This window comes from Doryrhamphus excisus, chromosome 1, assembly GCF_030265055.1.
Source record: "Doryrhamphus excisus isolate RoL2022-K1 chromosome 1, RoL_Dexc_1.0, whole genome shotgun sequence".
Taxonomy (NCBI): domain Eukaryota; kingdom Metazoa; phylum Chordata; class Actinopteri; order Syngnathiformes; family Syngnathidae; genus Doryrhamphus; species Doryrhamphus excisus.
The window spans coordinates 25,912,713-25,924,843 of NC_080466.1; the positions used below are offsets into that span (position 1 = coordinate 25,912,713).

General features: G+C 50.8%; 4 protein-coding genes and 1 non-coding gene across 5 annotated transcripts; 1 reads left to right on the top strand and 4 right to left on the bottom strand.

The window, feature by feature from the left end:
• The first annotated feature begins 67 nt into the window (after nt 1-67).
• On the top strand, nt 68-3,840 carry LOC131136048 (galectin-8-like). The gene is made up of 9 exons (XM_058082566.1): nt 68-147; nt 271-359; nt 436-643; nt 728-847; nt 921-971; nt 1,043-1,069; nt 1,140-1,228; nt 1,301-1,466; nt 1,533-3,840. Exons 1-9 carry the CDS (start codon nt 109-111, stop codon nt 1,680-1,682), a joined length of 939 nt encoding a protein of 312 aa, XP_057938549.1. The 5' UTR covers nt 68-108; the 3' UTR covers nt 1,683-3,840.
• Nucleotides 1,759-4,216, bottom strand: LOC131135973 (ribonucleoside-diphosphate reductase subunit M2-like). The gene is made up of 10 exons (XM_058082441.1): nt 3,957-4,216; nt 3,811-3,879; nt 3,374-3,517; nt 3,172-3,288; nt 2,956-3,089; nt 2,800-2,894; nt 2,592-2,725; nt 2,416-2,520; nt 2,233-2,346; nt 1,759-1,992 (listed from the first exon to the last, which is right to left on the bottom strand). The coding sequence occupies exons 1-10, from the start codon at nt 4,044-4,046 to the stop codon at nt 1,840-1,842; spliced, it is 1,155 nt and encodes a 384-aa protein (XP_057938424.1). The 5' UTR covers nt 4,047-4,216; the 3' UTR covers nt 1,759-1,839.
• LOC131101813 (small nucleolar RNA SNORD94) lies at nt 2,057-2,194 on the bottom strand. Its single transcript, XR_009119314.1, has one exon. It is a non-coding gene; the product is annotated as a small nucleolar RNA SNORD94 (small nucleolar RNA).
• A 1,122-nt stretch (nt 4,217-5,338) lies between the features above and the next one.
• On the bottom strand, nt 5,339-7,590 carry LOC131131240 (Krueppel-like factor 11). The gene is made up of 4 exons (XM_058075751.1): nt 7,450-7,590; nt 6,873-7,052; nt 6,157-6,808; nt 5,339-6,080 (listed from the first exon to the last, which is right to left on the bottom strand). Exons 1-4 carry the CDS (start codon nt 7,465-7,467, stop codon nt 5,827-5,829), a joined length of 1,104 nt encoding a protein of 367 aa, XP_057931734.1. The 5' UTR covers nt 7,468-7,590; the 3' UTR covers nt 5,339-5,826.
• A 355-nt stretch (nt 7,591-7,945) lies between these two features.
• Nucleotides 7,946-12,001, bottom strand: taf1b (TATA box binding protein (Tbp)-associated factor, RNA polymerase I, B). The gene is made up of 13 exons (XM_058074858.1): nt 11,802-12,001; nt 11,440-11,538; nt 11,082-11,169; nt 10,796-10,986; nt 10,619-10,724; nt 10,391-10,553; nt 10,228-10,327; nt 10,006-10,153; nt 9,732-9,906; nt 9,499-9,648; nt 9,362-9,429; nt 9,071-9,299; nt 7,946-8,999 (listed from the first exon to the last, which is right to left on the bottom strand). The coding sequence occupies exons 1-13, from the start codon at nt 11,817-11,819 to the stop codon at nt 8,759-8,761; spliced, it is 1,776 nt and encodes a 591-aa protein (XP_057930841.1). The 5' UTR covers nt 11,820-12,001; the 3' UTR covers nt 7,946-8,758.
• Between the last annotated feature and the right edge of the window lie 130 nt (nt 12,002-12,131).

A 12,131-nucleotide genomic window follows, 5' to 3' on the forward strand; every position in this document is an offset into this window, starting at 1 on the left:
AAGTGAAGGGAAAAAGTTGAATTCTGGCCAACACTGGCATCACAGGGCAACAGTCACATGACACTGCGATGACGTAACAGGAAGTAAGTCACACCCTCTAGTAGGAAAATGTCGACGTCTCAAGCGAGACAAACGTTTCTAAAGCCGGTGAGTGAGTGTGTTTCGTTGTCAGCGTGAAATAATAGTTTGTGTTTTCGTACTTTAATGGCAATGACGTAAGGCGAGACGCCATGTTAAAACAAAGTTTCGTTGTTTACTCCGACGTTACAGACGGTTCCGTTCAGCTGGACCATCCAAGGAGGACTCATTCCTGGTGAGATGGTTTTGATCCAGGGCTCGGTTCCCTCAGGTGCAGACAGGTTTGAACTGTCTTTGTCCTCTACCGACCAGCCGTTTCCGCCTCCTGGTCCTCACTCCCCCCTGGTGGTCCCGCAGGTTCCAGGTGGACCTGACGTGCGGGAGCAGCGTGGCGCCGAGGGCTGACGTGATCTTCCACTTTAACCCGAGGCTGAAGAAGGGATGCGTGGTATCCAATACGCTGCACCAGGAGCGCTGGGGGAACGAAGAGATCCTTCGCCTCATGCCCTTCAAGGCCGGCGCCTCATTCGAGCTGGTGCTGCTCGCCCTGCAAGACCGCTTCAAGGTGGGCCGAGTGCGGCTCACTCGCGTTGACTCAGCTAGCCGTGCTAAGCTAAAAACACAGGTCCGTTTGCGGGGTGTCCTGTAGGTGGCGGTAAACGGAGCGCACGTGTTGGACTATAAACATCGCCTGGGCCTGGAGCTCGTGGACACACTGGCCATTTCCGGAAAGGTCAATGTTGATGCCGTGGCCATCCTCCCGCACTCTGTGAGTGGTCGGTCCCGGACACGGACTCGAACTTATGTGACTGAATGAAGGTGATGCTGTGTTTTGTTTGCAGTCATCGCTCTTATCTGAAGACGCCCCGACCAATCAACACGCAGCACTTAGCGTAAGCTCAGCCAAGCACCAATCGTTAGCATTAGCATGCAGTATGGCTGACTTGTTTTGATTTCCTTGCAGTCAATGGTCGCTATATCAGCTGACCCGGTGAGTTGACTCCACCCACAACTTTAAGTACATTGATTGGCAAGTCAAACATTATAACCTGTATGTGCAGGGTATTCCATTTAGTGGGGAGATGGTAGGTGGTCTTAGTGTGGGCCGCAGCATCACCATCAGAGGCCAAACCAATCAGAAGGCAGAGAGGTACCCCCCCACCCCACACACACAAAGGCCATGTATGTGACATGTATGTGACACAAGTCGTTTGTGTTGCAGTTTTGCTGTTAACCTGGGTGTGCACAACAGCAGCGACATCGCGCTGCACATCAACCCTCGTCTTAAACAGGAAGTGTTTGTCCGAAACTCCTTCTTGTCTGGTTGCTGGGGCGACGAGGAACGCCACCTTTCCTCTTTCCCGTTTCAACCAGGACAGTACTTTGAGGTCAGTCACATGACCACATTGACTGTTGGTTGTTTTAAATTGTTACTTTCTACTTTGCTTCCTCAGCTCATCATCCTATGCAACGCACAGCAGTTCCTTCTGGCCGTTAATGGCGTCCATCAAACTGCTTATAAGCACCGAGTCCAGGACCTGCGACGCATCACACAACTGGAAGTAACGGGAGATGTTTCAGTGATGGATGCCAAGCTCATGTGACATGTAACATGCTAACAGCCTGCATGCTAACTTGCTAATTGCTTTTAAATTTGTTGGAAGAAAAACACGACTGCAGTTTAAGACATAAATACATTTTATTAGAAAACCTATTTACAATAAAAGACACAATCCAGCAGCTGCTGAGGAATGGGTGTGGTCAGAAGTCGGCATCCAGCGTGAAGGTGTTGTCATTGGTGGTGGCCATGACGCCCATCCTCTGGTACTCGCCCACACGCTTCTCGAAGAAGTTGGTCTTTCCTTCCAGAGAGATGTTCTCCATGAAGTCAAAGGGGTTCTCCACACGGTACATCTAGACATAAACAGTCGGTGAGTATGATGAAGAACATCAAAAAGTAGGGGGCGATGCCTGGGCGAGCGTTCAGACAGGCGTCTGTTTCGTGTCGCCGCTCGTCCTCCAGTGGACCACGTGTCCTCTGGTGGAGCGTGGGCGGTGACACTCAGCCCCCATGAGCGGCTGAGGTCCGTACCCCTGCGCCTCTCATCATCACGCAGCCACGCTCCGCCCCCACCGTGTGTCAGCAAAGGTCACCTTGTCGAAGCCGAGCTCCATCATCAGCCTGTCAGCGACAAACTCAATGTAACGCTTCATCAGATCGCAGTTCATCCCGATGAGCTTGACGGGCAGCGCCTGAGTCAGGAACTCCTGAACACAAAGAGCGGGCGTCAGATGGGCGGCGACAAGGCCGGGCAACGAGGCGGTGGACGCACTCACCTGTTCGATCTTCACAGCGTTTTTGATGATGGCGGTGACGGTGTGGACGGAAGGCTTGTTGATCAGGTGCTTGAACATCAGACAAGCAAAGTCGCAGTGGAGACCCTGAAACACACCATCAGTCAGCGTGTGCCGTCAGCGCACTAGGATGACTTGGGGGACGATCGACGCCTCACCTCGTCTCTGCTGATGAGCTCATTGGAGAAGGTCAGGCCAGGCATCAGGCCGCGTTTCTTCAACCAGAAGATGGCGGCGAAGGAGCCAGAGAAGAAGATCCCCTCCACAGCAGCAAAGGCCACCACGCGCTCACCTGGAGATAGGACAGATGATGAGTCAGGGACAATTCAGAGGCAAGGATGGCAACCACACGGCACCCACTCTCACCATAGGTGGCGTCCTTGTTGCCGATCCAGTTGAGCGCCCAGTCAGCCTTCTTCTTGACACACGGCATGGTCTCGATGGCATTGAAGAGGTACTCTCTGTGGAGATCAAACACGTTCAGACCACGCTGTGGAACGTGCAGCGATGCAAGGATCCCACCTTTCTTTGGGGTCTTTGATGTAGGTGTCGATGAGAAGACTGTACATCTCAGAGTGGATGTTCTCCATGGCGATCTGGAAACCGTAGAAACAACGTGCCTCCGTCACCTGCACTTCCTGCGTGAAGCGCTCCACCTGGTGGATATGCACACATCAGAGGGATGCTCGCCACGCAGTGGAAAAGCTGCACACCTGGCGTACACATGATGGGACTCACCAGGTTCTCATTGACGATGCCATCGCTGGCGGCGAAGAAGGCCAACACGTGAGAGATGAAGAACTTCTCGTCTTCCTTCAGAGTCTCCCAGTGCTGCAGGTCCTTGGACAGGTCCACCTGCACAAAGGACATCCCGTCATGCAACACATACATAGAGTATCTATGTATCACACACACAAGCACGGCAGGCGTCCATCTTTACCTCTTCTGCGGTCCAGAAAGACGCCTCGGCCTTCTTGTACATGCGCCAGATGTCCTGGTACTGGATGGGGAAGATGACAAAACGGCGGGGATTGTCCTTGAGTAGAGGCTCCACCTCATCACCACCGCTCTTAACGCCTTTGCTCTGAAGGACAGCAAGACAAACACCATAATGCCACCACCATCTTCATCTCACTGACCTCAAGTGTCTAAGTTCCAATGTATTAATATGGAAAGGGAGGCCATGTCAAGTAAGCATGTTAGCTAGCGTTATGCTAACAAAGGCTCTAGCTTCAAGCAGCTGTGCGCGCCAACACACAATAGAACAGCTGTTGCGCGGTTTCACGCGTTGGCGCCACAGGTAGTTTTTTGCGCCAGTGAAGCATTCAAACATTCGAAACTTTATCAAAACTCGAAGTCAGCTTTGAGCTTACTTACCGGTGTGTCGGAGAAGATTTTACGCGCGGTTTTCGACGCCAAAATGCGAGCGGTGGAAAGGCTTGGAGGCTGCGAGACAAGAGACTTTTATAAGACAAACAAGAAACGCTTAAACGACTCTTGTAGATGTTTGCTGTTTGCCTCACCGTGTTTTCTTTATCCAGTGACATGTTGCCTACGTCACCGCTTAACTTGTTCTCCTTGTAGACGGAAAGAGGCGAGCGAGCAGACTGCATTTTGACAAATAAAACAGTAAAGGAGTTTTAGAAAACTAAAAGTGTAAAATAAAGCACACGCTCTAATCTCACAGAGAGACACACGAAGACTACAAAGTGAGCTGGCTTCTGTCGGCGCGCCTCATTTTATTGGAACATTGGCGCCAGAACGTTGTGGACCAATAGGATCGCAGTTTGTGCGGCCTCTTTAAGCGTGATGCCACAGATCTACCAATCACAAGGCTCTTTGCCTTCACGTGACTTGGGGACCTCTGCCGGAAAGTGGAAGTTACAAAACTCAACAAAATGCTTACAAAACATTCGGAGGTTGAATTTATGATGAAAATGCACATTGGACTCTTGACACCCATACAAAATGATCTTTACAGTTTATAATTGATGTTCTGATTCATCTGATATTTAAATTGTACTACAATCTAACTATGTATTATTTTGTTACATAATACATTGTATTGATTAAAGCCTTTATAACTTAGCATTGTCCACTTCATACAGTTACAAATGTTAAAAGAGGTTTACCAATGATCTGGAGTTGTCTAAATCGTAAATGTAAGAAGCTGCAGTACTTTTTTTTGAACACAGGATGTCTCTGTCTCCTCAAGTCTTTGTTTTCTTGTGAATGTCGGTCAGTAAGACAATTGGGCGTGGTTTCGTCGGCCAAGACGTCACTGGCTGAGGGTAGTTGTCTCCCATTGGTCACACCCCCTCAGTGCTACCTCCTGATTGGCTGAGCGCTGTTACTAGGTCCTGTTCAGACAAAGGCCCTGAGGAACGCTTGCGTGTGACGTCACAACCGCATAGTCGTCGAGCGGAAGTTAAAAAGAAACAAAAAACATGAAAATAAAATACGGTGTTTCATAACAGACTTTGTCCAAAATTGTATACAATGTCATCAATAATAATAATATATGATCCAACACAACTTTGATGTTCTATTGACATCAGCTTCTTGGAAGGCAAACCGTCTCTAATCACGTTTTATACTAAGCTATGCTAAAATAGATCAAGTGTGTGTTTTTATAGTACATTTTATTATAACAAGCCATATTCTTCATCACATACAGACCAATGTACTTATATTTCAGAATAATATGAGGTATTTTCTTCCTGGATCCACTAAATCAACAAATAATAAACAGCAAAAATAATGACAATAATAACAATAGTAGGTAGTATCACAGTGAGAATATCAATAAGTCGTTAATAGATGCAGAAAGACAATAAACATTCATATAGATCATGTATGTACATTGTTAACTAGCTAGAATAACACTGAGGCTTTGGCACAAAAATCAAAGATGGAAACATTTATACATTAAGTAAACATGTCCGTACATATACTGGATGTATACATAAATGATCTTACAAAAATGTAGTGCAATGTCACGTTTATTGTTTGCTTGTGTCTGTGAATAAATAGCAGCCATCTTGTCATTCAACAAGTTGCTGTTGTAAAAATCCTGAGCGAGGTGAGAAAACTGCTTGTTGTGTTTGTCTTGTCTACATGACCTCAATGAGCCATCCTACATGCTAACAGTAGCATACTAGCTTCATAAACATAGTGTGTTCATTTGTCCTTTCGTTAGCTAGCTAACCAAGTAAACAGAGCTACTATTAGCGTCAGCTGAGACAGTAGAAAAGGGAGTGTGCGATGATGCTAACGTTAGCCCATCTGAGCTAAAAGGTGATAAGTTGACTTTGGAAGTAAACGCTCAAGTTGGAATAGAAAAGAGGCGGGGCTGATTCAAAGCATGTCCAGTGGCTCTTGCTCCGCCCTCTTTTAGTTTTTTGTGGGAAGGGCGGACCCTCTGTTTTGACCTTTGTTGACCTCGAGAGGCCACGAGGATGCTCTCTTGGCGCTGGTGTGTCGGCGTGTGTGTTTGGTCAGGTGGTCGCTGCGCATGAAGCGGCGCTCGCACACGCTGCAAACAAACTTCTTCTCGCCAGTGTGTGTCCTGCGGTGGCGGGACAATTCATCGGAGCGCGCAAACTTCTTGTCGCAGCCTTCCCAGCGACAGCTGAACGGCTTCTCACCTGCGGAAGACAACTTTTAGCTCGCCGACGCTGAAAAACAACAACTTCCTGACCGCACCTTCGGCCACGCCCCTACCTGTGTGTGTGCGCAGGTGAGCTTTGAGGTGCGAGCTCTTGAAGTACGTCTTCTTGCATCCCGGGAAGTCACACACGTAGTTCCTTCTGCGGGAGAAATCCAGCGAGGCAGCCCCACTAGCGCCTGAGGACACATAGACCGGGGCGGGGGCCAGGGGGAGGAGCTTCGTGTTGCCCAGCGTCATGACAGTCTGTGGGCCTGTCAGTGGCTGAGACACGGGCGGGACCACCAACATGACGGCGCCCGGCGGCACGGCCGAGCCCACCAGCACTGGCTGAGACAAGAGGGACTGGGCGGTGCCCGGAACCAGGGCCGAGATCATCCTCGGCTGCCCGCTAAGGGGGAAGACCTGGCAGAGGAGCGGCGAGGCCGGAGGCGGCGGTGAGGAAGATGCTGAGGTGGCGAGAGGAGGCGGTGCTTGCTTCTCCCGCTTGCCGTCTGGAAGCGGAGTGGGACCTTGTGTGGGTGGGGCAGCAGGGGGCGGCAGCCTCTGAGTGCTGAGGCTGTCAGCAGTGTGGCGGATGACGCTGGTCGCCATCGCTCTGCCGGTCACCACGTCGTGTGGAAGCATCGAGGTCAAGGCGGAGTCTTTGGAGGCGTTGGGGGCAGCACCAGCCTCGGCAAAGCTCGGACTTTGAGGCGGCGTCATGCACTGCAAGTACCGATCACATGATCAGTTGGGTTGATTGATGCTAATTAGCTTAACAAGCTCTCACCAGCGAGGACAGCGCCACCAGGTCCTTGGACGAGTCCCCACCCTCTGGGTGCAGCGCCATCGAGTCACAGGAGTCAGAGGTGGGTGTCAGTGGGCGGGGCTCAGGCGACCTCTGACCCCAGAAGCTCATGCTGACGAGTGCCTCGGCCGCCTCCAAGTCCTCAACGCAGGAGGGCTCCACCTGCGGGGCAAAAAGCACCTCATGTTCTGCCATCCTAGTGATGATTGGTTGACAGCAATGTCAGGTATTAAGCTCCGCCCCTTGTTCGCCCTGCCCACATTTACATGTTCAGTGGGAGTGGACGCTGTCAACAGGAAGTCACATTTAAAAGACAAAGACTTTTATCCTTTCAGAATTGAAAGTTGAATATTAAATCAGCTTTTTGGCGTCATCGTTTCTTTTTAAGGTCATCGACTAAAAAACATTTTGACGTCAAGCTTCCAAAGTCAGCATCAGCGCTCGAGACGCCGAGTTCATGTGACCTCAGATAAACTAGCCCGCCGAGCGAGAGACAACAAACGAGGACGTCCGGGCCGGACCCGGACAGGCTCGGTCTACCCAGGAGGAAAGAACTCACCTGGCGTGAGAGGAGCATGGCGGGAAGCCGAGCGTGCCACGAGAGGAGAAGAGACGCGGGATAGCAGCTGAGGTTTCGCGGCAGACTTCAGCTGAGGCGCCAAAAAAACAACACGGAGAAGACAAAAAAAGAGAAAGTGAGCGGCGGCGAGCACGCAGCCAATTGCGCGCAAAGGTGTAGCGAGCCTCGGCCAATAGGAGACGAGGCGTCGCGTCATCGCGACCTGGCCGAGGCGCCATTGGCCGGGGGGCGGGGTACACGGCTGTCGGGGGCGGGGCCAAGGAGTCAGCGGTGTCAGAGTAAACCCGCTGAACCCGGTGAACCCTGCGCGTGCACGCCTGGCGGAAACGTGACACGCGCGCAGGCACCCTGCCTGCACAAAAAACAACTTATCTTTTATGATTGCAAATACATCATACTGATACTATTACAATACATCAACTGTAATGGAGGATAGGGTAGTATAATTACTAAAAAAATGACACTGACGATACTGTAAATAAATACATCATTTACTAAAAGTTACAACAGAACAAAGCACAGATGTGACCCCACCCACTTGTGTGTGTGTGTGTGTAGAGGCAGTAAACAAACCTCCTATCAAGGAGGGGGGCAGGGGCAGAGTGGTTGGCTCCTTTGTTGTTGCTGCAATTTAAAGTGTCCATCATCGGCCAGGTGACACGTCTTCCTGTTGGGGGACGGGCAGACAAAGAAACTAGTTCATTCCTGGCTGCTTCCTGTGGCGGCCATGACGCTCCGTCTGCTTGTGTGATTGACGGGGGTGGCCTCAGCTTACCCGTGCACGTGCAGGCTGCAGAGAAGTCAACACGTGCACTCTCCCACAAAAGAGGGACAAAGCCAACCAGTTCACCGAGGTCGTTTAAGGGGGAAAAAAGTATTTGGTGCGTGGGACCAATCAGCAGCCACGAAGGAGACTAGACTAGCTTGTCTTAGTTTATCAATGATGGTGGTGGCTTACTGACAAATTAGCATATCATAGTTAGTGGTTAATAAACATCAACCGACACACAAACAGTGATCACTCTGCTGCAATGGATGCTACCACCTCAATAAAGTGTTTTGATGATAATGGTGTGCGTACGTCAGGGAGAAAGACTGAACGTAATGTAAAATGTGATGTAAGTCTGAGGTGAGTCTTTGTTCAAGCTGCAGTGGCCTCATTTGGCCTGCGGAGGTCTCTTCAGGAAACACTGAAGAGACACTGCTGCCACTGTTGCTAAGCAACGCTGTTGGTCTGTTGCCATGGCGATGCTACAGCGCCGCATTACCTCAAATGACCTCGCTGCATTTACGTCGTCACAAGTTTGCTTTTTCTGAGCTGTGAGCTCCTGGTCCTGGTGAGCGTCCTCTCCCATGAGCGTTGTTGTCCTGACGCCGTCCTGTTGTTGAGGAGACGTCTCTCCACGCTCAGCACTTCCTGGTAGAGGTGAGCGGGTCTGACCCGCAGAAGGAAGCTGAAAAGCTTCAACAGCCACACGAAGGAGCGAGGAAGCGTCGATTCGACCGCCGAATAATGGCTGCCACACTTCCTGTGGACCAGACAACCTTGTCAAGATCATTGGAGTCCTCGTCAGTCTCAAGAGGAGGGAGGAGGACTTACCGGGGATCGCAGGGTCTGAGCGGCGGGTGCCAGTATGTTGAGTTAACGGGAGTCAGCACTTCCTGGTTCAGGGTAACGGCAGCCTTCAGCTTGTTGTGATGCAGACTAGGACCATCGGCGCCTTCCTCGTCCCCCCAACAGAAACTGAAAGTGGATGGAGCCACTGGGGGCACCTGGGCGGGCTGAGATGACAACCTCTGGAAACACATCTGGAGCTGCTCAGCTACTCCTGCAAACACACGACTTAGTTCTGAGGCTGGTTGTTGACTTGCTGAACTTGCCGCATCTTACTTTTCCTCTTCATGACCACACATTTATGCTTCCTGTTGGGGAAGAGGGGCGCGGCCTTCCACTGCTTCCTGTTGGACGCACACAAAACAACAAGATGTTGCTAACGGGGTTGTCGGTCATATGACAAGGCATCTCACCTGGCGGTGTCCTGATGTCGTGTGTGCTCAGCTCGCAGCAGAGCAGCCTGCACCAGCCGGTACCACCTCCTAAGGTTAAAGTGGTCATGTGACGCAGCTCCATCAAACAGGAGGTTGTGTTCTTTGGCGCTAGTGTCGTTTGACAAATCCCTGAAGGTGGCAGCAATGTCAGCATGTGTAGAAAGATGCAAACATGAAGGGACATCAGCAGAGGAAGCAGGAAATAGAATCACCACTCTGTGCGGTCGTCCATGCCGAAAACAAGCTTCATGGTGACGATGATGAGGGCGGCGGCCTGGACGTCGTACTGAGGCAGCGTGTAGCGGCGCGAGGGATGCACCGTGTGCAGCGCTGCCTCCGCCATGCCAATGTGCTCCACCAACATACACACCCAAGGATGGAGCTCGTCTGGGGGAGGTGTTTATATTGACTTGTGAGATGCCGTTGCCATAGTTACGTGATGACAAAACCTCGGCAGGAAAAGTTAGCACATTTGTGCAGACATACCGGGCAGGTTGGCGTCACTCAGGTAGCGCAGGCTGAGCAACACGGGATGCAGCAGGTCTCGGCGGCTGATTGGGGGAAAAGCAGGAAGTTGCAGGAAGCGCGCGAGTGCCTCAGCCTCCCTGTGCAGGCTGTGATGTGAGGGGATGCTCTGCAAGGAGACGAGGCGCCAATCAGGAAACAAGCAACACATGCGGGACGAAAAACAAACACGCGACTGCAGACTTGAACTCTGAAGATGAGCGCATCCGGGCCGTCCAGCTGCATCTCCTTAGGAAGTTCCTCGTAGACGTTGACATACGGCACATGTCCTTCGCTCACCAGCCTGGAGACATCGTCCACACATCCTTAGTCTTCTACAACCTTTCAGGACTGAAGTGGTCTTTACCTGAGCAGGTCGCCCAGTGTCAGCGCCTGGCGGCTCCAGACCAGCGCCAAATGGATCAGAGCCAGAGTCTTGGTCATGCTCATGTGGCCGCATCGTGGCCTGAGGCGAGATGTCAGGTAAGCGGCGCCATCCACTGAGCATGTCGACCTATCACTGCAGCTCTCTGTGGGTTCAATGGTCAGACCTTTAGGGTTTAAGGCTTTAAAGTTGGGGCTTTAAAATTCAGACCTGCTTGGGATCCAGACGTGCTGGGCAGGTCCGTCTCGCCGCCTGTATCGCTGGCAGACAGAAAGGACGACTCGACACCACTTCCTCCATCCGAGTCCTCAGCTTGCTGTGACAAGTTGACACGTCAACCATGGGCCACACCCTCCTGCTGATCACGTGACTTGGAGGTCTACTCACCACTCTGAACAAGCTGCTCCTGACCGGAGTGTGTGTGTATGCCAGCCGACTTGTCTGCAGGAAGCGCAGCCACAACTGCCACAACACATCATCCTTAAAGGGCGGGGCCACGCCCAACTCTAGCAAAGCACACGCTTGCTTCCTCAGAATGAACTGGAAGGCTTCGCACACCATCCACTGACGACCTTGCTCTGGACGGACACACAGACACACACACCAAACATGGACGCCCGTCAGTGAGCATCACTGCGGTCCTCCAAGCGTCACATGACCACAACAAACTGACCCCGCCTCTTTGTTCGGCTCCCTCTGCCGATGGTGGAGACTCGGGACGTTCCCGGCGCGTACACCTGTGAGTCCACCTCGCGGGTTCTCTGAGCACAGAAGCTTGAATGAACATACCGACACTGCCCTCCAATGGCCAGCAAATGCACTGCAGCCCATTTATTTTTGTGTGGCTCATACAGCAACATGGCAAGACTGTGATTAGATCATGTGATCATGACATGTGTGCGTGTGTGTGTGTGTAGTCACTTTGAAATATGACCAACATGACATCATCAGCGTGATCTTTGGACGAAAAATGACTGGTCAGTGGGCGGAGGCTGCCTCTGTTACCACGGCGACAGGTGGTGGCCGTTTACCTCAATGACATTGTGGCATGACCTGCAGAAGAAGCGACCTTCTTCTGATACGCCCCAATCCACACTTCCGCACTGAGTACACGCCTCCCGGTAGTCTTGCTGGAAAGGGACACATACACACACAAGATGACGGTGTGTTTAATAACACTCAACTGTGAAACGACACTGGATAACCCAGTCTGTACTTCTTTAACAAAAAGACAATGAAGTCACACTTCGCTTTAAATGTACATAGTATATAGACATACTTGTAGGTAACACTAGTGCTAGCATCATTCAGTTAATCGACGACAGTTTAGCTGTTAGCTAGCTACCCCAGAACATCGAAGCAGAACCAGCAGGAGAAAGCAGATATAAAGTACCGTAAACTCGTCGTCCATTTGATCGCAGAAATGTTTTTACAAAGAGATATATGACAAATGTGATAAATATCAACGGTCTGCGGTCCTCACGTGGGAAAACATTACACTTCTACTTCTACTTCTTCTTCTTCTTCCATGGTTTCTTTCACTATATGGAAAGTAGTGCCACCCAATGGTAGAAATTCAAACTTCAGCCTTCCAGTTAACTCGATCGACATTTATTTTTATATGAAACGTGTACTTAATTAATTAGATTACTATCATGGTTACGTTAACAAATGTGGGCGTGAAAACAAACATTTGGAAATATGAATGTTGATACCTAGTTGT

What these genes read in the sequence shown, in the direction of transcription:
- LOC131135973 (XM_058082441.1), bottom strand. Translation starts at nt 4,046, where the DNA reads ATGCAGTCTGCTCGCTCGCCTCTTTCCGTCTACAAGGAGAACAAGTTA. An exon ending in AAATCTTCTCCGACACACCG is followed by an intron (nt 3,518 to 3,810) that starts GTAAGTAAGCTC and finishes GCTGTCCTTCAG; the next exon opens with AGCAAAGGCGTTAAGAGCGG. An exon ending in ATCAAAGACCCCAAAGAAAG is followed by an intron (nt 2,895 to 2,955) that starts GTGGGATCCTTG and finishes TGATCTCCACAG; the next exon opens with AGAGTACCTCTTCAATGCCA.
- LOC131136048 (XM_058082566.1), top strand. Translation starts at nt 109, where the DNA reads ATGTCGACGTCTCAAGCGAGACAAACGTTTCTAAAGCCG. An exon ending in GTTCCCTCAGGTGCAGACAG is followed by an intron (nt 360 to 435) that starts GTTTGAACTGTC and finishes GTGGTCCCGCAG; the next exon opens with GTTCCAGGTGGACCTGACGT. An exon ending in ACCAATCAGAAGGCAGAGAG is followed by an intron (nt 1,229 to 1,300) that starts GTACCCCCCCAC and finishes TTTGTGTTGCAG; the next exon opens with TTTTGCTGTTAACCTGGGTG.
- taf1b (XM_058074858.1), bottom strand. An exon ending in GGAGCAGCTTGTTCAGAGTG is followed by an intron (nt 10,725 to 10,795) that starts GTGAGTAGACCT and finishes AACTTGTCACAG; the next exon opens with CAAGCTGAGGACTCGGATGG. An exon ending in GAGTGACGCCAACCTGCCCG is followed by an intron (nt 9,907 to 10,005) that starts GTATGTCTGCAC and finishes CACCTCCCCCAG; the next exon opens with ACGAGCTCCATCCTTGGGTG.
- LOC131131240 (XM_058075751.1), bottom strand. An exon ending in TGGTGGCGCTGTCCTCGCTG is followed by an intron (nt 6,809 to 6,872) that starts GTGAGAGCTTGT and finishes CGGTACTTGCAG; the next exon opens with TGCATGACGCCGCCTCAAAG. An exon ending in TCACCTGCGCACACACACAG is followed by an intron (nt 6,081 to 6,156) that starts GTAGGGGCGTGG and finishes TGTCTTCCGCAG; the next exon opens with GTGAGAAGCCGTTCAGCTGT.